This window comes from Brachyhypopomus gauderio, chromosome 2 (assembly GCF_052324685.1).
Source record: "Brachyhypopomus gauderio isolate BG-103 chromosome 2, BGAUD_0.2, whole genome shotgun sequence".
NCBI lineage: Eukaryota > Metazoa > Chordata > Actinopteri > Gymnotiformes > Hypopomidae > Brachyhypopomus > Brachyhypopomus gauderio.
In genome coordinates this window covers 34,525,707-34,552,591 of record NC_135212.1, presented here as the reverse complement: position 1 = coordinate 34,552,591, position 26,885 = coordinate 34,525,707, and the positions used below count along the sequence as shown (strand labels likewise).

The 26,885-nt window shown below is 44.3% G+C and overlaps 2 protein-coding genes and 1 long non-coding RNA gene across 4 annotated transcripts in view; 2 read left to right on the top strand and 1 right to left on the bottom strand.

The window, feature by feature from the left end:
• LOC143508862 (uncharacterized) overlaps positions 1-26,885 on the top strand; it is a 128,446-nt gene that overhangs the window by 54,530 nt on the left and 47,031 nt on the right. The gene's annotated exons all lie outside the window — the stretch shown is intronic.
• Positions 7,525-11,777, bottom strand: LOC143501098 (extracellular calcium-sensing receptor-like). The gene is made up of 6 exons (XM_076994756.1): positions 11,671-11,777; positions 11,177-11,477; positions 10,091-10,876; positions 9,637-9,861; positions 9,263-9,386; positions 7,525-8,622 (listed from the first exon to the last, which is right to left on the bottom strand). Exons 1-6 carry the CDS (start codon positions 11,775-11,777, stop codon positions 7,709-7,711), a joined length of 2,457 nt encoding a protein of 818 aa, XP_076850871.1. The 3' UTR covers positions 7,525-7,708.
• On the top strand, positions 10,559-20,101 carry LOC143501071 (extracellular calcium-sensing receptor-like). Of its 2 annotated transcripts, none has more exons than XM_076994755.1 (5): positions 10,559-10,823; positions 16,710-17,486; positions 17,718-17,939; positions 18,147-18,270; positions 18,693-20,101. In XM_076994755.1, the coding sequence occupies exons 2-5, from the start codon at positions 16,815-16,817 to the stop codon at positions 19,604-19,606; spliced, it is 1,932 nt and encodes a 643-aa protein (XP_076850870.1). In that variant the 5' UTR covers positions 10,559-10,823; positions 16,710-16,814; the 3' UTR covers positions 19,607-20,101. The 2 variants fall into 2 exon arrangements, with proteins under 2 accessions (XP_076850870.1, XP_076850869.1); XM_076994754.1 differs by lacking the exon at positions 10,559-10,823 and adding an exon at positions 16,000-16,512.

Sequence of the window (26,885 nt, the reverse complement as noted above, 5' to 3'; positions counted from 1 at the left end):
TAACTTAACTAATAACACACAATTAATAATCATTAATAGCACTATACAGACATAAACACCACATAATACGCATAACAGGGCCGGAGCCGCAAGGGCTCATGGGTAATGACGTCACCCTCTGGCACCCCCCATTGGCCCGACGCTACAATATCTTGTTCAGATAATGTATATTTCACATGTACATAAATCTCTAAATTCAATACTAAGAATATCTAACTGAATTGGGTCATATAAGACAAATGACAAAACAAATTTGGACGTTATTATTCAGTTCAGAGTAGCGTAGGTCGCTGCTTGCCACAGGTGAAATCCATTTCAAGATGTCCGGCATCCAATTCTGGCAGAAATCACAAACCCCGCCCTGTTCTCAACTAAGGAGTCAAATTGAGCATGCGCAGAGGAGTTGGCCTGGCCTTAAACTAGGGTTCAACTACACTTTGTATATTTCGACAATGCAGGTTGTAAGGTCAGATCAACTTTTAACAAGAAACTCAATAAAGTAAGCTGATCCAATTACTTTGTTATAGTTTATGGTGCAATTAATTATTTTTGGCTCAGCTAAACTAAAAATCATAGTAAGGTGAGCAATTTTAAGTTCTGTTTTTTACAGTGTAGAGAGAACACTGATATAACCTAGAACAATGTAAATGCACAGTAGCCAGACATTTATCACATGTATTGTTGAGGTGATTATGTCACTGTGAGGCGGCCCCCTACCGGTCGCCTCCGTCCACAGCGTGTTTGTCTGCGTGGTGTTTTGTGTGGAGAGCTCTGCCGTGCTTATGTGTTTTGTGTGTGTGTGTGGCAAGGCGAAGACCAGGGCAGTCTACCCTGGGAAAGCTCTTCATGTCCGTTGTTTGTCAGGAGAGTTCCGCCGTGCGTTTGTTTTGTGTGTCGCACGGCGAGGACCAGGGCGTCTTCCTGGGAAAACTCTCATGTTGTGTGTTATGAGTGTGTACGGGTGAACGGACCGGAGGATCAGTGTGCGTGCTCGTTGTTAAGTGTTAAGTGTTTTGTGTGTGTGACGCGGTCGGCGCTTGTCACTGTCGCCTCGCTCCCTGTGTGTCGTGTGTTTTATGTGGGGAGTGACTGCAATCCTGAGCGGCGCGTCACCATTGTTTATATGTAGAGCACGCATGTATCGGTCCCGTTCGTTTGCTGTTTGCGCACTATTTTCTGTTTGTCTAGTCTTTGCGTGTGTGTTTTGTACAAGCGTGTTTGTGAACTGTTGGATGTAATTCCACGCATGCTCCTCCCCTTAAATGTGTGTTTGGGGGGGGGGACTGGCTGTGGTCCCGTTGCACGGGGTGTGGCACGGAGGGCATCGCTCCCGAGGGATGCCCTGAGCAGGGTAGAGCGTGTTTGTGTTTGGTGTGTGTGGGTGTGTGTGTGTTTATGTGCAGGTGTTTCTCCCTGGCAGTGTCATGGTGTTCCTGGACCTTGTGGGGGTCTCCACCTGGCAGGAACCCCCTTATGTTGTGGGGTGACTGGAGCCCGGTCATAAAGAGCCCCTCCCTAGAGGGCTGGGGCCCCCGGATGTTTGGGGACCATGGGGCTCCGGTCTGAGAAGCTCCTGCTGAAGATGGAGATCCTCCCTCCTGCCCGGGGTGACCAGGAAGCCCTTGGGGCTGCTCCCCAGCCCGAGACGGGGGTGCTCCAGGCCTCGGTCTCTGGCGCTCCTGGGTTGGGTGGAGGAGTCCACCTCGTAAAGGGAGGCCCCGGCTGGGGCTGACTCCCCAGGAGGCTGGGGTGACCCCTAGCAGAAGGCAGGGGTCAGCTCTGGGGGGAGGTAGGTCCAGGAGGTGACGTAGCCACACCCCAGGGCGGTACCTGCACACACATACACCTCGGACGGATAAGGAGCCGTAGCTCCTTGTCCTCATACTATGTGGGGCTAAGCGGCCGAGTGCCAGTTAGGGCGTGAGGGCCCTGTGACCGACTTAGGCCGTAAGGTGAACCCCGTTTTTGTTCTGATCCGCTCCGCGCTCTCCGAACTACATGCCCGTTAGCTGATAAAAATGATCAGGTTATATTGCACTTACCAAAAAAGTTTCGCGTCACAGAATCCTGTACTTTGTTTGAACCGAGACGTTTTCTGAAGAACTATTTTCCTCGCGCTGAATGACGATTTTGACGTCACATGACACCGCGTGACCGCGCTAAACCAATCACGTAACCGATTTACGACAACAAACTGGAAAAAATGACAACCTGCGTAGTGCTGTCAAATATAACCTACAGAAAGGAATCTCCCAAAATATAATTTTATAGTGGGCATAAAATAATTATCATCAACAATAGCATTGATTAATATTATTTTATGCCCACTTTATATACAATAACGCACTATTTAGTATTTATTTGGCCCTCAGAAATACATGAATGAGCATTATCACAATGCTCATTCATGGACTTCTGAATTGGGCCAAATTAATACTAAATAGTGCTTTATTTACAGCACAAATCACAATTATGCAAGTGGCCTTTCATGTTGTCAATAATAATAATTATTGATAGCCATCCATGTGTTTGTAACAGGGACTAAATGAATTCCTTTATTTATAGAACAAACAACTATTGTGCAAGTGGATGATAAGGTTACTTTTTCATGTTGACATTTTAATAAATAAATGGAAATAATTGTAATTATCAATAATTATCAATAAGGACCCTTCAGGTATTCATTTATTCACTAACAACACATTAAAAAACAATAAAAACAATGAGGGCGTACACATCAACTGGCATTTACATCAACCGGCATAAACGTATATACATAACCATAATAAAAGGAATGACAATGATACAAATAGAATAGCGGTAAAATATATATCTCTCCCTCTCTCTCTCACACACACACACACACATGTGCTATTCCTCACTGTCAGTGTCAGGGCAGCTATCATCATCTTTATCCTCTGTTTCCTTTGTGTTCACACAGCTGGAACACCTGCACAAGTCTGTACAACAGAGTCCTGCAGAGAAACAGGAGCATCTGTTTGTCTCACAGGCACACCCTCTGCAACCACAGTGTATGACATGTAGAACAGAATGAGGGGCTGGATTTCTTGTCATCCATGTCACTTGAAGATTTCCATCTTCCAGTCTCTGTCCTTGATGTGAATGAGGATGCCCCTTCACTTCAGGAGCTTCCTGCAACTTGCCTTGTACAAAAGAAAAGAACAAAGGATCAATAAATAGGCAGGCAAAAAATTGGAAGACTTAATTTTTCCTGGTGGTGTGGTGTTGTAAAAATAGTGCTAGGTGTTGCACCCCAAAAAAGGATTCCTTGTGCACACAGATGTACAGCACAGCCAGGACACACCTCTAGAGACAAGTGTGGTTGCTGGGGCCACCCAGCAACACACAGGGACAGTCCCAAGTGTACAAGTGTGAGAGAGGGGCAGTGCGGGGGTGGGGAATGGACCGGGGGATGGGCTTGATGCTGTAAAGCAGTGTGTTGACCAGACAGGGCATCAGGATGAGGAGCCACAATTCTAAACAGATATTCAGTGGCATATTAACATCAGGCATGCTATGGCATTTATACAAACATACCCAGTACCCCATTAAAGTCAAAGTGTGCTTCATTCTGTATCAAAGATCTAAAACACTGGGGGGGAGATTATAGGCATAGGGATGTTATGTATTGGAAAGTAATTTCACACCCACACGCATGCACAACACATTATGGCAATTCAGACATACATTGATATTAGAATTAGATACAATAAAAGTATTGTGTAGCAGTGCAGGCCACATAGTCATTCAACTTCTCCCAACCTCTGTGTGTGTGTGTTGGGGGATGGGATGCATTTGCATAGACTACCTACTGTGTGGTGGGGGTGCTGGTCAATAAACCTCCGGTAGGATGTGGGATGGAAAGCCGCATCATCGGGAATTTCTTCAAAATCCAGTTCAAGACTGTTTGAAACTTTCTGCGACACGCGACATAGCCCTCACCACGAAGTTCCACAGACGCAGACAAAGCACGTGGACAACGTATACACACGCCCAAAAGGGAGGGGCCGGGGTCCTCAACGTGACAGGAATAAAATTTTTACTAGTAAGAATTTAATTTTTACTAGTAAGAATTCTATTCTTGATATCAAAAATATAATTTTCACTAGTAAAATTTATATTGTTGTCACGTTGAGGACCCCGGCCCCTCCCTTTTGGGCGTGTGTTTACGTAGTCTACGTGCATCATCTGCGTCTGTGGATATTTCGTGGTGATAGCTATGTCATGTGATAATCCGTCTCACCTGTGAATCGTCTCGTAATCACCTGGGGTTAATGTGGTTTGTCTATTTAATGTGTGCTCGCGCAGTGTCCTGTGCTCGTTGTTGTCTAAAGTCTACCCGTTGAGTGCTTGTATATGTTTCTCGTGCGCTATTGCGCAACTTCAGTGCGACAATAAAGTGACGTTTGCCACTAAAGTACGGATTCTGTGTCTCGTCCGTCTACCGCCGCCCAGCGTCACAGAACGACGAGCCGACCAGAGACACCCATCATGCCGGGCTACAAAAGCAAGCCCAAGAAGGGCAAGAAGCCTAACAAGCGGCATCCCCGCTCTTCGTCTTCTTCCCCACGCCGCGGGGTTTCGCCGACACTGGCGCAGCTCAGGGAAGACCCGGAGTGCGCGTACCTGCTGTGCGCAGCTCGGGAGACCTCCATACCCGAGCTGGCAGCAGAGTATCGCCAGACGGCTGCACGGGTGTGGCGGGAGAGACATCCCTCGCCTGCCCGTGAGCTTTCGCCTATACGGGTCAGCGTCCCCGAGCTCTATGGCGAGACAGGGACGTCATCAGAGGGCGAGCTCGGGGAGGACCCTCCCTGCAGTGAGGAGGAGGGAACACCCCCGCACCGCGACGCCGCGCCAACGCCAGGACAGCTGGAACGAGACCCGCAGTGCGCCGCCCTGCTAAAGATGGCTCGGGAGACCTCCAGCCCCGAATGGGCGGTGGTGTTCCGCCAGGAAGCAGTGAGGGGCTGGCTGGACAGACACGTGTCTCCTCCCCATGCCCTCTCGTCTCAGAGGGTAGACACCTGCACCGTCAGCGCTACCGCGTCAACCCCGGAGGAGGAGTTCGGTGAGGGGGATTCCCCTGGCGAGGGGGAGGAGCAGGAAGAGGTGGAAGCCGCCTACCCTCCGTCGTTCGATGACGCGTCCACCGTGGACTACGGTGGAGAGGGAGCGGACTACCCCCCCTCGCTCGACGACGCGTCCACCGTGGACTACGGTGGAGAGGGAGTGGACTACCCCCCCTCGCTCGACGACGCGTCCACCGTGGACTACGGTGGAGAGGGAGCGGACTACCCCCCGTCGCTCGACGACGCTTCCACCGTAGACTACGGGGAGGAGGAGGAGGAGGAGTCCGAGGAAGAGGACTATCCCCCTCCGCCCGTAGGTCCCTCTTCCGTCATAGAGGGCGGGGAGGAAAACGACCGTCCTCTGTCCGTGTACTCAGGCGTCTCTGAGTACACGGACAGCGAACTGTGCTCGGAGGAGGAGGACGGTCCACCCTCCTCTGAGTGTTCTGCGGGGACTGTAAAGGGGAGATGGACCCCGTCCGCGGATCGCTCAGGAGGAGAGAGCATGGACTGCTCCCGGGGTGGCAGCCCGGAGCAGCCCATGGAATGGAGCCGTGGCAGCGAGACGGAGGAAATGGAGGTGGACATCCCAGAGGGCCAGCCGAGGGGAGAGTCCGTCCGCCGCGCTGCAAGGGGCGCGTACGACCGCCGCGCGGCTCCGGGCGCGTCAGCCCGCCGCGCCGCACCGGGCGCGCCAGCCCGCCGCGCCGCACCTGACGCGTCAGCCCGCCGCGCCGCACCGGGCGCGTCAGCCCGCCGCGCCGCACCTGGCGCGTCAGCCCGCCGCGCTGCACCCGGTGGAGGGAACGCAGCGAAAGCAGGAGGAGGACTGCCCACTGCAGCACCAGCAGCGCCGGATCTCTCTCCTCTGCTCGCGCTCCTCCTGGCGCGAAGCCTGGTGCCTGTTTCCTGTTTGTCAGTCCCAATGTTTGTGAGTGTTCCCGTCTGTGTGTCAAATCCCCTTTTCCCGTTTATTCCTCTGTGTGTGAGCGTGCCTGTTTGTGTGTTTGTGAATGTGCCGCTGAATGTGTTTAACGTCTTTTCCCCCGTCTTCCCAGGGAGGGTGTGCTAGGCGATTCGTGATGGACGCTTCGCCAAGGGCAGTCACCTCCCAGACGCAGGACTGAGCGCGTCGGATCCGCCCATCGTCGTGGGTTCGGGGCACTCGGTCCTGTTGGCACCCCGGGACGGGTAGTGCCCTTGGAGGGGGCGTCTGTCACGTTGAGGACCCCGGCCCCTCCCTTTTGGGCGTGTGTTTACGTAGTCTACGTGCATCGTCTGCGTCTGTGGATATTTCGTGGTGATAGCTATGTCATGTGATAATCCGTCTCACCTGTGAATCGTCTCGTAATCACCTGGGGTTAATGTGGTTTGTCTATTTAATGTGCGCTCGCGCAGTGTCCTGTGCTCGTCGTTGTCTAAAGTCTACCCGTTGAGTGCTTGTATATGTTTCTCGTGCGCTATTGCGCAACTTCAGTGCGACAATAAAGTGACGTTTGCCACTAAAGTACGGATTCTGTGTCTCGTCCGTCTACCGCCGCCCAGCATCACAATTGTTGATATCAAAAATATAATTTGTACATGTAATAATTAAATTCTTACTAGTAGAAATTAAATATTTACTAGTAGAAATAACATTTTTACTAGTGAAAAATGAATTCTTACTTGAAATAATTTATTTTATGATATCAAGAATTAAATTTGTACTAGTGAAAATTGTCTTTCCACATGTATTAATTTAATTCCCGATATCAAGAAAAAAGGAATAAAAGCTAAAACGGCTTTCCATAATATATTACGTAATTTATACTAGTCAGAATGTAATTGGAGATATCTCAAATTGACATTTTGCCTAGTTAAAATATAATTAGAGATATCTTAAATTAAATATACAGATATCTGTAATGTAGTTACAGATATCTGTAAAGTAAGTAGGGTGAAGCCCATTTTATGATAAAATGGCCTGCCATAGTCCCCCTAATACGTGTGGTCAGTGTAACGCGGTGGGTATGGTGACGTAATCATAACGTGAATAAACTGAGAGGCGGACCCAAGTGCCGGTGTTCTGTTGAATTTTCCTACCTTATCGATATTTCCTACGGTGTTGGAGGGCATCACGTATTTGTAGACGTATCTCTGTAGAGTTTGTTTACCTTATGTCATAATGTAGCGCAAATCAGCGTTTCAAAGGTAGGATAATCTTTAAATTAAAAGTTTTATTTTGCGTATTCATGTATTGTTATTAATATTAATACAAGCAAATTGGATTGTTTACATCTTTGTATGAACATGTTTTTAGCCTGTGTGTCATTATAAACCAGCATTAAGTTCATTAACATTGAGTTCATGAGACATTTACAAAAAGAAGTGCAATAGGAGTTCAACAGAACAAAAGTTTGAATAAAAATTATTTTATAAAAAAACATTTAATAGTGTGATGCATGCAATTCTTGAATTAATCAGGGAACATTTCTATACTATTGATAATAATGTACCCCAGGCTCAAAATGTTTGTAAAATTTGTCACTATACATATATACATAAACCTAAAACATATATACAGGTAAAAAGATAAAAATGTTAATTGATTAATTAATTACTAAGTAATAGGGATTTTAAAGAGCTTTAGAGGGTACTTTACTCATAAGGTGTTTCTTGGTATTATGTTCTGGTTTAAACACTATTATGAAACACTTGGGAGCAAAAATACAAATAATCAAACCAAAGCTTGAGGCCAGAATAGCAAATATCTCCATGGCTACAGTGAATTTTCCTGGAGAGCTGACATAAGCTGGAATAAAGGTGATCCAAACTGCACAGAATATGAGCATGCTAAATGTGATGAATTTGGCTTCATTAAAGTTATCAGGTAGTTTGCGTGCTAGAAAAGCCAATATAAAGCATAAAAGAGCCAGGAGTCCTATATAACCCAAAACAGCCCAAAAACCAACAGCAGAACCTAAACCACATTCCAAGATTATTCTTTCCTTGTAGAGTTTTAGATTTTTGAAGGGAAATGGAGGGGATAATTTTACCCAAATCACACAAATAATGACCTGTATGAGAGTGAAGGCAAGAACACTGAGTCTCTGCTGTGGAGGCCCAAACCATTTAATGACATTACCGCCTGGAAGTGTAGCCCTGAAGGCCATTAACACCACCATTGTTTTCCCCAGAACACAGGAGATGCAGAGGACGAAGGTGATCCCAAATGCTGTGTGGCGCAGCATACAGGACCACTCAGAGGGCCGACCAATGAAAGTAAGTGAACAGAGGAAACACAGAGTCAGAGAGAAGAGCAGCAGGAAGCTCAGCTCTGAGTTGTTGGCTCTTACGATGGGAGACGTCCTGTGTTTGTAGAACACAGCAGTAACACACACAGACATGAAGGCCCCAATGATGGAGAACACTGTCAGAATGGTGGCCAGAGTGTCATCCCAGGACAGGAACTCAACAGGCTTGGGGAGGCAGACGTCTCGCTTGGAGTTCGGCCAGAACTCAGCCAGGCAGTGCAGACAAGCCAAAGAGTCTGAAAGATTAGAACAACAAGAAGGCAGAAGTGACAATAGTGTAATAGACAGAAATGTATAATAAGGCAACAACAAAAACAAATTTGACAAAAGCATTATATTTGTGACCAGAATTTCACTGTCTGGAGGAATGAGTCTCCATTGTAGGTGTTGATTCTACCTGAGGTTTCATCCTCATATCATGTCATGGTGTTTGCATAGTTGGTATGTGTTACAGTGATTTGTCATGCTATTGCTAGCCAGTGCTTTCTCAATATGCACTGAGATTTCTGAAATAGCTGTTTTCTAAAAAAATTAAAAAATAAAAAAGAAAATTGAGGTTTCTTGTAGTAAAATGTTATACAAATAAAATGTAACTGAACAGGACAGGATAAGTGGTTTACATTAAATATTTCAATATTTTTGCACTGACATGAAACATAAGAAGTTAAAGCAGTACGGCTAGAAGAGTTTCAGAATTGTAATTCCCTGTCTTGCTACATGATAAAACAAATGAGAATATGTTTTGTGAAAGGGTTCTGAGAAATATTTTGAGATTCAGACCAATGCAAGAGATGATGGTGGTGAAGCTTTCACACTGCACACATGGTGGTGGTGGTGATGGTGGTGAAACTATCACACTGTACTAGGATATATGACCTGTCTTGTTACTGATCTGTCCCTCTGCACATGGTATACAGTCATAGCAGCAGACAGGCCTTCCCTTTTGTACAGCCTTCCTGGTGCCTGGAGGACAGGTCTCACTGCACACAGACACTGGAACCTGGGTAAGACATTAGAGAAACATTTAAATGAGTCATAGTATGAATCAACCTTTAGCATTTCATACCAATAAACAGCAGTTTGTGCTTTGCTTACTTTATAGCAACTGTTTACATTTATCTGATAATCAACATCACAAAAATCAGACATGTGTAAACAGCAAAAAATGAATCATCAAGCATTGTCCAAACACTGAAGACTTTCTGTTGTCTGAGTGAATAATGTTATGACTATATAACACCTAATAATACCTCAGTGTGTCCTCCCACCCAGCTGATAGCACTGCTCATTCTGAACTCCTGTCCTCTTGATTTGGATGAGTCATAGTAGCCCACCGTCGAAAAACTTAAAGTACCACCTTTATTAAACTTCCAGTTTATGACCTCATAGATTGTCAAAGGATCCCCATAAGAATCAAACTTGACCAGATCACCATTCTTTGTGGTGAAATTCAATTTCTTAAGTTGGTTGTGTACCTGCAAAGTAAAAATATCTTGATGAAACTGATAACTCATGGTACATATTGTTCAACTATAGCCCATAACAACAAGTTCTCCTGTGTTTGAACACATGACTACAAACACTGCTTTATCTTTAATACATATTTACAATACTACAGATATGCTAATACAAACATTATTCATTTTCAATTAAAAGAGAAATCTAAGGAAAATTTGTCTGATTTTAAATAAATAGGTTTGATACCTGCCATGGTGATAATGTAAAGTTCTTGTCACACTGAGTGCTATTACAAATTGCTCCATGTATTGCATGCGCTATGGCATACGTAGCTTTATACACCATGTTAGTGTTGCGAAGCTGAGACGTGTCTGTGTATGGGTTCTGTAGTGCGTGGAGGTCCTCACTGCCGTCACACAGACGCACGCGCAAAGATGCATCTGACTTCCCGTTTAGGCTGCAGTTGAACGAGCTCTCCCAAAATTCCGTTAATAATGACGAATTTAATACTTGTTCCAGAGAAACGTCTAAAAGAAACTCTCGAAGACCTGGGATAACTGACCGGGGGACTCCAAAACCTAAAGCGCCTGCGCATATGTTGAATTGCAAAAAGTCTGGATCTGTGATCCACGTTTCGCTTCCGATCCACTGAAGCGGAGGCAAAGGCTCTCGTGCCAATTCCTCTATGAGAAACTTCATGTCTCCCGAAGCTAGAATCGCCACTATTACTCGGGCCGTTGATCTGCGTATGACGTTTGCCACTCTTTCAAGTTTACTGCGCGGTTGTGTCCTGTAATAGGCCTCGGAGTACTCCACACAGATCCCCTCCTCCTGCGCAGCCTTTAGAAACGACGCCATCCCATTATTCCCGTAGTCTGAATCGCTGCGCACTGTTCCAATCCATGTCCAGCCAAATAGTTTGACCAGTCTCGCCAGAGCGGCCGCTTGGATTTGGTCACTAGGTACCGTCCTAAAGAAGGTAGGAAACTGACTTTTATCGTTCAAACACGCACAGGTTGCGTAGACACTCACCTGCGATTCATTCAGTGGAGGAAAGGAGGAATATCCGTTACTTAAGTAGACTGTTGTTTTGTTTTACATACAAGCTGTACAAATGTTTGTTTATTTGACATATAAAGCATTATATTATGTACACTGGGCTATATATATATATATATATATATATATATATATATATATATATATATAGCCCAGTGTACATAATATAATGCTTATATATATATATATAAATAAATATATTATATATAAATATTGCAGGAGTTATAAAATATTTATCGAAATATGCAACCATGTCACGAAGCCTATAGTCACCTGTGGAATGCCAAAAAGACCCAGTATTCTAGCCATGCTAATGGGCGGGGTGGAAGACGTTTCGCCAACGATACCAGACACCGCAGCAGGTGAGGATTTGGGACAAGAATTACTATCGATGAAAGCAGTGTCCAAACCGTTCACAAACTGTAGAGCAACTTGAACTGTTTTAGGCAAAGAAGAGCACGAGTCGTGTATCTGGTAACCCAACGAGACGCCTGGCAGAAGGTCCGTTCTGTTGTTGATCTCGTGAATGGTGAACGCCAAGGCACGTGCGAAGCGCATCTCCCTGAAGTCCATGCTGTTAGGAAACAGTAAGAGATCCAACAATGAGATTGCTCTAGACAAAACCAAAACTTCTGTTATACCTGTTATGCTTAAAGTATACAATAAGTAGCAAATAACTACATAAAAGTGGTAACTTTATAATGACTCTTTCTCTGTAATTCTAATATCATGCTCTGCATTCTGTTCTCCTGTTCACCATCACAGACCTCCCAGAGCATTTTGGCTGTAGTGGCTGCCTGGTGAAGGTGTTCTGCTCAGTGGTAGCGTAATAATGAATAGTAAAAATCCCTCCAATTAAAAAATCTCCTTTCATTGAAAGAACAGGCATCTGGGGCTCAGCCCACAGTCTGCAGCTAACTGGTTTGGCTTTACATCCTGCAGGACTGAACACAGTCATCCACAGCACTGATACAAATGGCACCAGACTTGAAATGATCGGCATGGTGGACATTGTGCCTCCCAGCACTCTGAAGGTCTGGATATCTGTTCTACAGTGACTTAAATAGCCTCCTGGCAGTCGTGCATTGCAAGTAAATGTGGGTGTGTTTTGTCTTCAGGAGGTGTGGTTATATGTTCAGTGTTCATGTTGATATGAAGCAAACTCAGCCCCCAGCAAATATGTGCAGCATCAGAATAAACAATATTCACATTCATGTACTTAATCATTATAAACTCTACATTCACATGCTGAACAAAAAAAAATTTAATTGTTTTAATTGTTTTATTGTTCAGTTTCTGAACATTGTATGGAAATTGGGTTTGCAGACCACGTTTTCACTGTAATGTTTAAGTTATGAAACTGTGTTATTGTAACACCGCAATTGCTACGTAGTCAGGGGGTGGACACACAAATGACATAAATACATGAGCTAGCGACAAATCAGAATGAGACACGCTGAAATAAATTACATATTAAGTTAGTTAACCCACAGATGACAATACAAACATGTGAACATGAATGACAGGAGGGATGGAGCCAATTGTGATAGTTATTCCTGGATTGATTTACGTTCCTTAACAGGGTTAACACGGACGCAAGTGGCGGTCTTCAAGGTTCCAGAGCACTGTGCACTGTTTTTTTTTAAAGCTATTGAAATTCTTAGATTAAAACTAACCACCACAAATAGGTAAGAGGAAGAAATACCCACATTAGAGTTGTAGGTTGTTCTTTAGGATGCATTTTGCGTAAAACAACTTGTTTGGTGGTCTTATGGTGGACTATTTAACAACTTGTTTGGTGGTCTTATGGTGGACTAAGAGCCACTATGTGGCTTTGTAATCATATTATTGCTGGAATTCATATTGTCCATATGACAATAAACGCCGTCATATACACTACGTGCCATGTATAGATTCATATACAGTATACACACACACACACACACACACACACATACAGTCTTGTGCCAGTTCACATGAGTTCAAAGTTCAGTTCATACTAATGAAAACAAACTACAGTGAGTCCCCACATAACGATGGGGTTAGAGACTGAAAAGTCCGTCGTAAAGCAGTTTTCATTGTTAAGCGTGACCCTAGATTTAGATATAATTTGATCGTAAATACAGTATAGAAAAAACTAACAATGTTCTTGTGCGTGCGTGAGAAAGAGCGATTGCGTTGCCGAAATGGTCTGTGGTGGAGGCTGCGCTTCTAGCAGCCTCAGCCCAGCGTATCGTACACAACACTCCGCAACACTCCACTGTACTACCACTGCTCCTCCACGCACCGCGCAAAATAAAAAAAGTCGTCATAACTCCGGTCCGTCGTTAACCAGACATGTTGTTAAGCGGGGACTCACTGTAGTTCAGGGGTCGGCAACCTTTGAGACATGGCGTGCCAACTATAACATATAACTATAAATGGACACAAATTAAGTATTATATCGCGATCGATCGCCAAGTATAAACGCCTCCACCGCTCGCGCAGGTTCACGTGAGTTGTGCGGAGTCGCGCGTTACGGTCACTCGCGAAAGTATAATCCATTAATATAATAATTTATATTAATTTATCATTTTTTTGCTGATGCTGGTCCAGCGTGCTGTGTGCCAGTGATTATGCCTCGGCGTGCCAACGGTGGCACGCGTGCCATAGGTTGCCGACCCCTGCTGTAGTTCATATTCATAGTTCATTTTTTAAAGCACTGCAGATCACCCACAATGTAAACCAGTACAAGCCTGTCCACGTCTTGGGAAACAGGCAGCAGATACTTTACAAAATGCTGGGAGCTTTATTTGGATGAATGGACTTTTGCAGTTGTTGCATCATACTTCTTAATTTCTTGTACTCAAGTCTCGTGTATTCCACAAGACGACTATAATGCTTCCAAAAAAAATGTCATTTAAAATTTTATGCCGATGTGGCCGATGTCCTGACTTATTTTTTCAGACCAGGTGAGCACATTTTGCATGAAAACATGCACAACACTGCACACTGCAAAATGTAGGTCCAAGATTTGCATTGGACAGGAAAGCTCGGCCTGGATATTGAACAATAAAAATGAACTGCTACTAGATGGACTGCCCAATGGAGCATGGGTTCTAATCCATCCCTGGAGTTTTTCCTTGCAACTGTGATTTTTGCTCTTACGACAGGATGTGTGTACATTATTTTAAGACAACATGAGGGCTAAGAAAAAAGTATGCTACCATAAATGCATACAATTTTGTAAACATGGAAAGCTTCTATTAAGATACAGAATCCATTGCCATTTTGTCATGAACCACTAATATTAAAGATGGATGCATACATGGCAACCTTAGATCTTTGGAGCCACTCCCACAGACAGTGACAATGGGCCACTATTGGATAAGGTTATACACATGCTTCATTTGTTCATTTGTATAGATTTATACTAGTAAAGATGTTATTCTTACATGTATGAATTTAATTCTTGATATCAATAATGTTATTTTTACATGTAAGAATTCAATTCTTGATATCAAGAAATAAATTCTTACATGTAAAAATAACATTTTTGATATCAAGATAAGAATTCTTACATGTAAAAATATTTTTTTTTGTATCAAGAATTACATTGATATCAAAAATAAAAATTTTGATATCAGAAATGTAATTCATGATATCAAAAAATACATTTTTACATGTAAGAATTTAATTTTTACATGTAAGAATTCCTTTCCTGATATCAAAAATAAAATTTTTACATGTAAGAATTACATTCTTGATATCAAGAAAAATACGAATAAAAGCTAAAACGGCTTGCCATATATTCCAGATAGTCAAATTGTAATTGTTACTAGTCAACACTAATATTTTGATATCCAGAATGTAATTACAGATAATCAGACGAAGCCCATTATATGTTAAATCGGCCTGCCATAGGGGGACTTCCCCAACTATCAGTGGTAAGGTAAACATTGTGAGTGAGAGAAGCCAGAGGAGACATATAAATAAATATATTAGGTGAGTTAAGAGTAAAAAAATACATTTTACACACACACACACACACTATGAATACATTACATTTCTTATAATTTTGCAGCTTATCCATTTAAGATTGGTACAGTTCTACTGATCCTGGGTAGTAGTGCTTTTGGGAAATCTGATATTGTAGTGATAGATGCTTTAAGGGACTCTGGAAGGCTGCATATAGTGGGGAAGCCTGTTTTGCTATGACTGTGCACTATTTGACAGTGGTGTGATTAGCAATTGGCCCACCAACCAGTGGTGTAACCAGCAGAATCAGGTAATACAGAAATGTATCAAATTTTGCACTATTTCTACCACCTTATCAAATTCCCTGTAACTGAAACCCTCTTTTTCTACTAAAAAAGCATCCTGTCATAATTTGCATGATGGTATTCCTGGTGCTACGTTGCATTCCACTGTCTTCAATGATGATGATTATCATTATTATGAATATTTTTATTGTTGTTCATAAATTACTTATTCAATAAGAACAGGGACATAAACAGTTTATAATTAATATATATATATATATATATATATATATATATATATATATATATATATATATATATATATATATATATATATATATATATATATATATATATTAATATAAAAAGTATTGTTTTAGTCTCTGGACATAGGCCTACTGCCTACAAGTCTGCAGTTACTGCTGCTTGGTCCTATATTTTCTGTAATGACACATAATGTTACACACCAGCACCCCAAAGAAAATGATACAGTGATTGTTGTGATCAACACTTACATAGCCATCACACCTTTTGTCCCCAAGACACACCCACACACACTGACAAGCCTTCACTACAAGCTGACTATTTAAACCACGGTAGAGCAGACATCCAGACCTTCAGAGTGCTGGGTGGCACCACCATGCAGATCACTTCACGTCTGGTGTCATTTGTATCAGTGCTGTGGATGACTGTGTTCAGCCCTGCAGGATGTAAAGCAAACCCAGTCAGCTGCAGATTGTGGGCGGAGCCTCAGATGCCTGGGCTATCTATGAATGGAGATTTTATAATTGGAGGGATATTCACCATTCATTACCAGACAAACTCCGGGCAGAACACCTACACTACGCAGCCACCGCAGCGGCAGTGCACAGGGAGGTCAGACTGAGAGGAGTGTACAGCACAGAGACCAGGGCATAATATTATATTTACAAAGAAATTATCATTTGAATAAAATGATGTTGCTTACTTTTGTGATGCCCTTTGCTGCATATGAGACATGGAAAGTAAAAGAAGCTTTGTTGCAGTCAAAACGTTCTCTAATTGTTATCTTAAATGTCTCCAAACAGCATGGACTTCAGACAGATGCGCTACGCTCGTGCCTTGGAATTTACCATCCACGAGATCAACAACTGCACAGAACTCCTTCCAGGCATCACATTAGGGTACCAGATATACGACTCGTGCTCTGCTGAGGCGAAGGCAGTTGAAGTAGCTTTTCAGTTTGTGAACGGATTAGACGCCGATTTCAATGACAGTGGTTCATGTTTAAATTCAGCAGCTGCCGCTGTGTCTGGTCTAGTAGTAGAGTCTTCTTCCACTCCGCCCATTAGCATGGCTAGACTACTGGGTCTTTTTGGAATTCCACAGGTGAATACTGTAGGATAACACACACGGTCGCATATTTCTAAAGAAAAAAACATTTATCTGTTTTGTTTTGGTGTAGACACTGGTCAATATATTCAGGAAAAAAAGATGTATAGAGTGTTTTACAGATATCCAGCAAATAAGTGCTAGTTCAAATATCTATGCGAATAACGCGTGTCCACCTTTCCTTTCACTTACAGTTGAGTGTCTACGCAACCTGCGCGTGCCTGAGTAATAAGCGGGAGTTTCCTGCCTTCTTCAGGACTGTACCGAGTGATCAACACCAAGCGGCTTCACTGGCAAAAATGGTTAAGCATTTTGGCTGGACGTGGATTGGAACAGTGCGCAGCGACTCTGACTACGGGAATAATGGAATGACAACGTTTCTAAAGGCTGCGCAGGAGGAGGGTATCTGTGTGGAGTACTCCGAGGCTTATTTCAGGACACAACCGCGCAGTAAACTGGAGAGAGTGGCAAACGTCATTCGCAGATCAACGGCCCGAGTAATAGTAGCGTTTCTAGCTTCGGGCGACATGAGATTTCTCTTAGAAGAACTGGCACGAGAACCTTTGCCTCCGCTTCAGTGGGTAGGCAGCGAAACGTGGATCACAGACGTAGACTTTCTGCGGTTTAACATGTGTGCTGGCGCTGTAGGTTTTGGTGAACCGCTGGCAGTTATGCCAGGTCTTCACGAGTTTCTTGTTGACCTATCTCCCGATCAAGCATTAAAATCGCCCCTGTTAACGGAACTTTGGGAGCGCTCGTTTAACTGCAGTCTAACAGGTGCCTCTGTGGACGTTCAACCGTGTGTGGGCAGCGAGGACATGCGAATGTTACAGAACCCCTACACTTACACGTCTCAGCTGCGCAACACTGTCATGGTCTACAAAGCTACATACGCCATAGCGCATGCCATCCATGCTATTATCTGTAATGACACACGGTGCAACAAGAATGTGAAATTATCACCATGGCAGGTATAAAACTGCTTGTTTAAAAAAATCAGTTGAAAATTAATTCCTCATCAATTTACTTGTTCATTACAAATTAAGATTTGGTTGTATTGATATACCTACAGTATATTATCATTAATATTCATAAATGATACAGCAGTAGAGAAATATTTAAACATAATTTGTGAACTATAGGTGAACCATTTTATCTGGAAGGAAGACTCAGTGACTTCAGTTTTCATTGTTTTTTTCCAGGTATACAACCAGCTTATGAGAGTAAACTTAACCACAAAGAATGGTTATCAGGTCAAGTTTGATTCCAACGGAGATCCTGTGGTTGTCTATGATGTCATAAATTGGCAGTATAACAAAGGTGCCTTAGATATGATGACAGTGGGCTACTATGACTCGTCCAAACCAAAAGGACAGGAGTTCAGAACAAGCAGTGTTATCCACTGGGTGGGGTTGCAAACAAAGGTATTAAAAAAAAGTTTTTAAATGTCTGCACATTGCAAGATTATTAGGTTTTTTTTTCGGTTTACACATACCTGTTTTGATTCTAGTGTTTTTGTTATCAAATGAATATGAATAGATGTGTTATATTGGGTCAACATTACAATGTGCTGTATATTTGACTCACGCTATGGAGGTTTTAACTTCAGTGTTTTCTTGTGTCTTTCTCAGGTTCCAGTGTCTGTGTGCAGTGAGAGCTGTCCTCCAGGAACCAGGAAGGCTGTACAGAAGGGAAGGCCTGTCTGCTGCTATGATTGTATACCATGTGCAGAGGGGGAGATCAGTAACAAGACAGGTTGTGTATCACAGAACATTGTGCTGAATCAACATTTTACAACCTTCGTTTTTGCATAGGTTGTCAAGCATGATTATTGTCAGTAATAATTGTTTGGAATAACATCCTTAGGCACAGTCACATGCATTTTCCAAGAATTCATCCTTGGAGGCACACAGTACAGTTTCTGTCTTAAACTGTTGTCAGAAGGAGCTGTGAATGAAATTGCTTAAAGAAGTAAGACGAAACACTGACACAGTATGGGGGTGAAACCTTATGTTGACCAAGACCAAGATCTTCCTTGTGAAATGCTTTTGTTGGACATGGCAGTCATATTTTTATGTGGTCTTCATGCTGCCACCTCATACTTCTTCACAGTGTAAACTGTTATTACAAAGCTCTGTCTACTGGGGTGCTAAGACTTTGCTTTTCCAATCTCTTAGACTCTTGGGATTGCATGCATTGCTCTCCTGAGTTCTGGCCCAACTCCAAGCGAGACATCTGCCTCCCCAAGCCTGTTGAGTTCCTGTCCTGGGATGACACGTTGGGCATCATTCTGACAGTGTTCTCCATCACTGGGGCCTTCATGTCTGTGTGTGTTACTGCTGTCTTCTACAGATACAGGATGTCTCCCATCGTCAGAGCCAACAACTCAGAGCTGAGTTTCCTGCTGCTCTTCTCTCTGACTCTCTGTTTCCTCTGTTCACTTACTTTCATTGGTCGGCCTTCTGAGTGGTCCTGTATGCTGCGCCACACAGTGTTTGGGATCACCTTTGTCCTCTGCATCTCTTGTGTTCTGGGGAAAACACTAGTGGTGTTAATGGCCTTCAGTGCTACAGTTCCAGGCAGTAATGTCATGAAATGGTTTGGGCCTCCACAGCAGAGACTCAGTATTCTTGCCTTCACTCTCATACAGGTCATTATTTGTGTAATTTGGTTGACAGTATCTCCTCCTTTCCCCTTCAGAAACCTAAAGCTTTATAAGGAAAGAGTAATCTTGGAATGTGGTTTAGGTTCTGCTATAGGATTCTGGGCTGTTCTGGGTTATATAGGACTCCTGGCTTTTTTGTGTTTTATTTTGGCTTTTCTAGCACGCAAGCTGCCTGATAACTTTAATGAAGCCAAATTCATCACATTCAGCATGCTCATATTCTGTGCAGTTTGGATCACCTTTATTCCAGCTTATGTCAGCTCTCCGGGAAAAATCACTGTAGCTGTGGAGATATTTGCTATTCTGGCCTCAAGCTTTGGTTTGATCTTCTGTATTTTTGCTCCCAAATGTTTTGTAATTATATTTTGTCCAGAGCAGAATACTAAGAAGCACATCATGGGTAAAGATCCTTCTAAAGCACTTTAACACCATATGAATAGGAGAGGCAACATGAAGGTCCAGCGATTTATACAAAATGTTATAATTACATGTCAATGTACATACTTCTGTTTTTATTTGTATATGTATATATGTATAGGGACTGCAAGCTAAAAAGATACTGCAAATACTACATTATTGACAAAAAAGTATGAACCTCAGCTTAATTATACTCAAATTGACAGTAAAGGATCAGTAAGTCATTTTTGCCACCAAAAATAGCAAACATTATTTATCAAAGAGAATATTTTATATTTTTGCAATAACGTGCAGCTCACATGAGACGAAACAAATTGCTTTGTAGTCCTCAAGTGAAGCAGTTTATGTTCCACCAAGCAGCTCCCCACGTAGAAGCAGTCGTTTTTTACAACAGGTTTACTACACATCTCTGCAACATCCAGGCCACTCAGCAATGTGAAGAAAATGTGTATTGCTTCTTTAAATGCCTGTAGAATTGCATATACCAGTTTATTAAATACTTTATAATTCTGGACATGATTTGATCAGATTCTTTGTTTTTTTCTGTATGAGTTAGATAACAGGTTAACAAGTTCATTGTCATATGATCTCCATGTATCTTTATTTACAAAACAGTTTTTTAACCTATTAATGTGACGGTGGGTGCGGCGTGAAGGACGAGACACAAATCCTTTGTGGCAGCAAACGTCACTTTACTTATATTATATATGTTGCGCAATAGCGCACGATAAACATACACAAGCACACAACAACGTGTGGACATTAGACAACGACGAGCACAGGACACTGCACGAGCGCACATTAAATAGACAAACCACATTAGCCCCATGTGATTACGAGACGATTCACAGGTGATACACATTATCACACGACATAGCCTTCACCACAGAGTTTCACAGACGCAGACAAAGCACGTGGACCACGTATACACACGCCCAAAGGGGAGGGGCTGGGGTCCTCAACGTGACAGACGCCCCCTCCAAGGGCACTACCCGTCCCGGGGTGCCAACAGGACCGAGTGCCCCGAACCCACGACGATGGGCGGATCCGACGCGCTCAGTCTGGGAGGTGACTGCCCTTGGCGAAGCGTCCGTCACGAATCGCCTAGCACACCCTCCCTGGGAAGACCGGGGAAAAAACATTAGACACATTCAACGGAACAGATACGAATACACACACGGGTACATTAACACAAAGAGGAACGAGAGGTAAAAAGGGGTTAGGTACACAAACGGGCAGACTTACGAATACAGGCACACACACTTAAGACACAGGCGCCAGGCTGCGCGCCAGGAGTAGTGCGATAAGGGGAGAGAGATCGGGAGCTGCAGGTGTTGCGCTGAACGGTCCTCCTCCCGCCTTTGCTGCATAGCCTTTGCCCGGTGCAGGGTAGCTGGCGGACGCGCCGGGTGCAGGACGGCTGGCGGACGCGCCGGGTGCAGGACGACTGGCGGACGCGCCGGGCGCAGCGCGACTGCCGAACGTGCAGGGTGCAATGCAACTGGCGGGCTCCTCCCCCAGCTGGCCGTTTGGTGCGCCCCTCTCACCTTGCGACCGCCCTCTGGAGTTGACCGTGGGCGCTTCCACGTCCATCTCCTCCGCCTCGCTGCCCCGGCTCCAACTCATGGGCTGCTCCGGGCTGCCACCCCGAGAGCAGTCCATGCTCTCTCCTCCGGTGTGCTCGGCGGATGAACTCCACCTCCCCTTCACAGTCCCCGCAGAACACTCAGAGGGGGGCGGACTGTCCTCGTCCTCCTCCGACTCCTCCTCCTCTTCACCGTAGTCGACGGTGGAACCGTTGCATAGCGACGGAGGGTAGCCCTCTTCCTCGTCGTCTTGCTCCTCCCCTCCACCGTAGTCCACAGTGGAGGCGGAGTCCTCTGACGGAGGGTAGTCCTCCTCCTCCTCCCCTCCACCGTAGTCTACAGTGGAGGCGTCGTATAGCGACGGTGGGTAGGTCTCCTCCTCGTCCGCCTGCTCCTCCTCCTCGCTGGGAGAGTCCCCCTCCCCAAACTCGCTCTCGGGGGTCCTCTCCGTCCCGCAGAGCACAAAGGAACCCACCCGCAGGGGTGAGGGATCCCTGGAGGGTGAGGGGTGATATTTCCTCCACAGCCGCACCACCTCCTGGCGGACCTTCTCCGCAGACTCGGGGTTGTCATGCTCCCGAGCCTGACGCAGCAGGGACGCACACACCGGGTCCTGCTCTAGTTGTTCCAGCGTAGGCGTGTCCTCGTGGAGCGGGGAGGAATACCCCTCAAGCTCGTGGACACCCATACGCAGGGGCGAGAGCTCCCGGGAGGGAGAGGGGCGCTTCTCCAGCCACACCCACACAGCTGTCCGGCGGTATTCCTCCTGTAACTCGGGAATAGCCGTTTCCCGAGCCGCGCAGAGCAGGTAGGCGCACTCTGGATCTTCCTGGAGCTGCGCCAGAGTCGGCGGGGCTTCGCGGCGCGGGGGGAGGAAGAAGTGCGGTGATGCCGCTTGCTGGGGCGCTGTGCCCTCTTCGGCCGGGTGGCATAGCCTGGCATTCTTTCGGTGTCTCTTGTTGGCTCGTCGTTCTGTGACGGTGGGTGCGGCGTGAAGGACGAGACACAAATCCTTTGTGGCAGCAAACACAATTAACACAATTAACTTACAATAATAATAATAACAATAATAATAATAATAATACATTTTATTTACTGATGGCACCTTTCATGGCACTCAAGGACACCTTACAATAGTTAATAAATTTAAAATCAGACAAACAGATCTACATATATTCAATTACTTTCAGCCAGATAAAATATAAGACATACAGGGAGAAGTGAAAATGAGGAGTCAGGAGTACGCTAAAGTGAATAGGTGGGTTTTAAGCCTAGATTTGAAGGTAGATAGACAGTCGATATTGCGGGTTTGAGTAGGAAGGGCATTCCAAAGTAACGGGGCAGAGTAGCTAAAAGCTCTAGCTCCCACAGTAGACAATCGGACTGGAGGGAGAGTGAGCTGGCTGGCTGAAGAGGATCGGAGATATATATAATAGGATGGGGTACATGTAACTTGGTTATCAAAGCCGTCTTGACAGGTTTATTGTACCCCAATAAAACTTTATGACCCCAATAAATTTTATGACCCCTCCCCCTTATCGTGCTCTGTACATTGTGGGGATGAGATCTAATAGTAATTGTTTTTTTATCAGGAGTCCCTAAATGCTCCTCTTTGAAGTAATATGTGTCTGTGTGTGTGTGTGTGTGTGTGTGTGTGTGTGTGTGTGTGTGAGGGCACGTGTGGGATGCCGGAGCGTCTGAGTGGGGCAGCGTGGCAAGGAGGGTGGTGTGAATGGGGAGATCACCGTCTCCATTGTGATTTAAACTATGTTTGTGTGTGATAGGTAAGAGCGTGGATAGCCCCCCTAAACAATTGACTCCCACCAATCTAATGTATTAGGGATCATCCTGCGTCTGTAACCAGATAGTGATACTGTGATCCTGTCTTTGATGTGTGTGTGTGTGTGTGTGTGTGTGTGTGAGAGAGCATGTGCCTAGGTGTGTGTGTGCTATCCAAAATCATATGGTCTTTTGAAGTATGAGCTGTGTGTCCCAACCTGAGAGTTTATCTAATTTAAATTAGTTGATTTTTATCAGAAACATATGGCTGTAGAGAGTCGTTTCATCAGGACCTTTGTGAGACCCCTTTATCTAAATTAGTTTAGATGGTCTGAGCCATCTAACGCAATTACCATTGCAATCACCTGTCTGCACCGACTTCACACAGATAGTGTCTTCCATGGAAAATATTTTAGAGAAATAAAAAGTTTAATTACCTTAAAATATTTACAGCCTAAAACGTCCTGTGGTTCATAGCTGATATGGCTGTAGAGAGCCGTTTGATCAGGACCTTCGTGAGACCCCTTTATCTAAATTAGTTTAGATGGTTTGAGCCATCTAACGCAATTACCGTTGCAATCACCTGTCTGCATCGACTTCACACAGATAGTGTCTTCCATGGAAAATAAATATATTTTAGATAAGTAAAAGTTTAATTGTCTTAAAATATTTACAACCTAGAAAAGTCTCGTGGATCGGCCGTTATCTTAATCAACTGAGTTCATGCAGGTAGACCAGCCCCCCTCCAAACCGCTTTAAACGTATTTAAAGGGGACTCGGAGAATGCAGAGTGTACGCTATTACAACCAGAGAGTTAAAAATGGCAAACTGTCCAGGAGCACCACGAAAATCTGTCGAATCTATCTCAAGAATTGGTTCACCGATAACGGTGATCTGGACTCTGTCTGACTGACGTCTGGCTGGCTCAATAGTGGATAATGAGACGCGCTGTGTGAAGCTTTTCATAGCATCGTCGCAGGACGATCTGATGTGGACTCATGTGGATCAAATGTTAACTTTTGACCGGGGTAGTTGGCATTTTTTTAGAAAATGGTGTTCTCAACATGAGTATGCTTATGAAAATTATAATTTGCCAAATCACTGTGATTCGATGTATTGCTGGGTAAGCGAAGGACGGACATTCACAATTAAAGCAACATCGATTTGCGGCGTAGAAATGAATTTACGTTGCTATGCGGCTGAGAGTTCTGAAGGAGATGCTATAATGGTTGACTTCGGGGTCTGCAACTGGTATGAGCTGCAAAGTTTTTTCTACAAAGTACACAGTCTTTTTCGTCATGCAGAAAATATTAATAATTTCGGCGATATTCGGAGAAATCTTTCTGACGTGTTTGAAGCGGACATACCACGCCCCTCTACCGAAGACGACCAATGAGCGCTTACTCCGCCCCGACCCACCCACAGCTCCGCCTACGAACTCTCCCTCGCGCTGGGTTTTAAAAACGGCACCCCGAGCGTCGCTAAAGGCATTGCTAAAGGCTACGCTCTCATTGTTTATTTTCGCTATGGCTTTCAACATTTTTAAGGCGCAATCCCAGGACTTTGACCCCAAAGATGATGCTGAAATGGCTGCGCTCGTGGACGCGTACGAGCGGCTGTCTTTGAACGATTCTGGAGTCGCTGACTGCACAGACGGCTGCTTCACCGCTCCGATCCTGAACATCATTCGCGCCGTAACCGGGGAACTGCTGGGTCAGATTATTGCCACTGACCTGAAAGAAACCTGCCACGGCTGCGTCATAGACCATCCTAGCCAGCGTCAACATGCATGCCTGCAGGATCCAGAGGACTACTACCTGGCAAACAACGCGCCAAAGCTATTCACCCGGCTCTTTAAACCATGGTTCGAAAAAGTCATCGCTCGCGCGCTGAAGTTTTGCGGGGTGAAAGCTATCCCATCAGCGCAGAAGCTACGTGGAGCTGCGGAAACTTTCGTTGCTGACCTGAGTGGTGAGAGAAACATTTCTGACTCATTGAGAGACATTCGCGAAAAAAATCACGCGATCTGTACTGCAGAATTGTATGCAGACGTAACTGACTTTTGGCGGGTTCACGAGACTCTGAATAACCCTGGTAACCATGTCTGGAGCTCTCTGCCTATAATCGCTAATGTTATTCCGACCAGAAATTTGAGTGAATTTTAAAAAATGTGTATTTTCTATGTGTGTGATTTTTAAATGTGTATTTTCTACGTGTGTGATTTCAATAAATGAATGATTTTGGCAACCTTGTGGTCATGACTGAGCAGGTGTTTAAAAATATATACTACGAACCCGCTTTGCCCGGGTCTTATGAGGGGGTTGAAAATCTGAGAAGAGCCGTTATTGCTAAAATTGGTAAACGCGTTGACGGTAAGCGAGTTAAAAGATGGTTCATGGAACAGGATTCTTACACGCTACATAAGCCGGTTAAGACTAAATTTAAAACAAACAGAGTGTTTGTTCTCGATATCGATGCGCAATGGCAGACTGATCTGGTCGATATGGCTGCTTTATCTGAGCATAATAACGGTATGAAATTCATGATAACATGCATCGACATCTTATCAAAATATGCGTGGGTTCGCGTAATTAAAAATAAGAGTGCTGTCGAGGTAACCAAGGCATTCAATTCAATTTTAAACGAAGGAAGAAAACCGGGAAAGCTTCAAACTGACCGTGGTAAAGAATTTTTTAATAAAAACTTCGAAGCTCTGATGACAAAGTTTAAAATTACGCACTTTGCGACCGGTACTGGGGTGAAAGCCAGCGTGTGTGAGCGGTTTAACCGTACACTGAAAACGCGTATGTGGAGATATTTCACAAGTTTTAACACGCGAAAATACATCGACGTTATTCAGGATCTGGTTCATTCCTATAATAATAGTTATCATTCGAGTATTAAGATGAAACCATCCGACGTGAACGAAACCAACGCATTCAGTGTGTTTAAAACGCTGTATTGTTTTCCTAACGGTAAAAAAAGACGTGCTTTCGCTTTTAACGTGGGTGACACCGTTAGAATTTCGCGAGTTAAACATCCGTTTGAAAAAGGGTATGAACAATCGTATACAGATGAAATATTCACTATTTACGAGAGATTACCTAGAGACCCCCATGTATATAGGTTAAAGGATTATGACGGAGAAATTTTGGAAGGGGTATTTTACGAGCAGGAGATACAAAAGATTATTTTTAATAAGGATAAGGCTTTTAAAGTAGAGCGAATATTACAAACGCGCAGACGTAAGGGGATTAAATACTGTCTTATCAAATGGGTCGGTTGGCCTGATAAATTTAATTCTTGGGTTCCTGCTAAGGACGTGTTAGATATCACACGGCGATAAAGACCGTTATACACGCGCATCGGGCTCATTTTTAATCAAACATGCTCGAGCAAGGATTTTATGTCACTCTCCCGAGTAATGCGTCTGCTAGTGTTTATCCAGATAATATGATTTCACGTTACACAACGAAGTTCGCTATGCCGTTGGAACTATCAGGCGCGTGGGAGGTAGCACTGGTTGAGGTGCAGTACCCCCACACCTGGGCTTCGTTGGGGCAGCATGAAAACACGTTTAATGTGGAATTAAGATCGCAAGATGTCGCGTCTGACAGCGCTTATTTCAAGTGTCAAATCCCTTCAGGATATTATGGTAAAATAGAAACACTCATCCACGAAATGAACAGAGCTATGAAGAAACACGACATAGCAGTGGTTTTAAAATGTAGTTCGATGAGGGGGAAAATAACTATGGCTACTGAGAAGCCATATTTTATTAATACTGCGGGTAAACTGGCCCGAATGTTAGGTATGCGTGACGGCGTCGCGTTATTTTTTCAAAAACCTGAAGCTCCATTTCCTGCAGATATTAGTGCAGGGCTGTACAGTCTATTTGTGTATTCAGACATGGTGCAATACCA

Excerpts from the sequence above, each read along its gene's own strand:
- LOC143501098 (XM_076994756.1), bottom strand. The coding sequence starts at position 11,777 with ATGAAAGGAGATTTTTTAATTGGAGGGATTTTTACTATTCATTATTAC. Across the intron at positions 9,862-10,090 it reads TTACATTATCACCATGGCAG|GTACACAACCAACTTAAGAA; the intron begins GTATCAAACCTA and ends TTTACTTTGCAG. Across the intron at positions 8,623-9,262 it reads ACAGATCAGTAACAAGACAG|ACTCTTTGGCTTGTCTGCAC; the intron begins GTCATATATCCT and ends CTAATCTTTCAG.
- LOC143501071 (XM_076994754.1), top strand. The coding sequence starts at position 16,198 with ATGTCTCCAAACAGCATGGACTTCAGACAGATGCGCTACGCTCGTGCC. Across the intron at positions 16,513-16,709 it reads GTCTTTTTGGAATTCCACAG|TTGAGTGTCTACGCAACCTG; the intron begins GTGAATACTGTA and ends TTTCACTTACAG. Across the intron at positions 18,271-18,692 it reads GGAGATCAGTAACAAGACAG|ACTCTTGGGATTGCATGCAT; the intron begins GTTGTGTATCAC and ends CCAATCTCTTAG.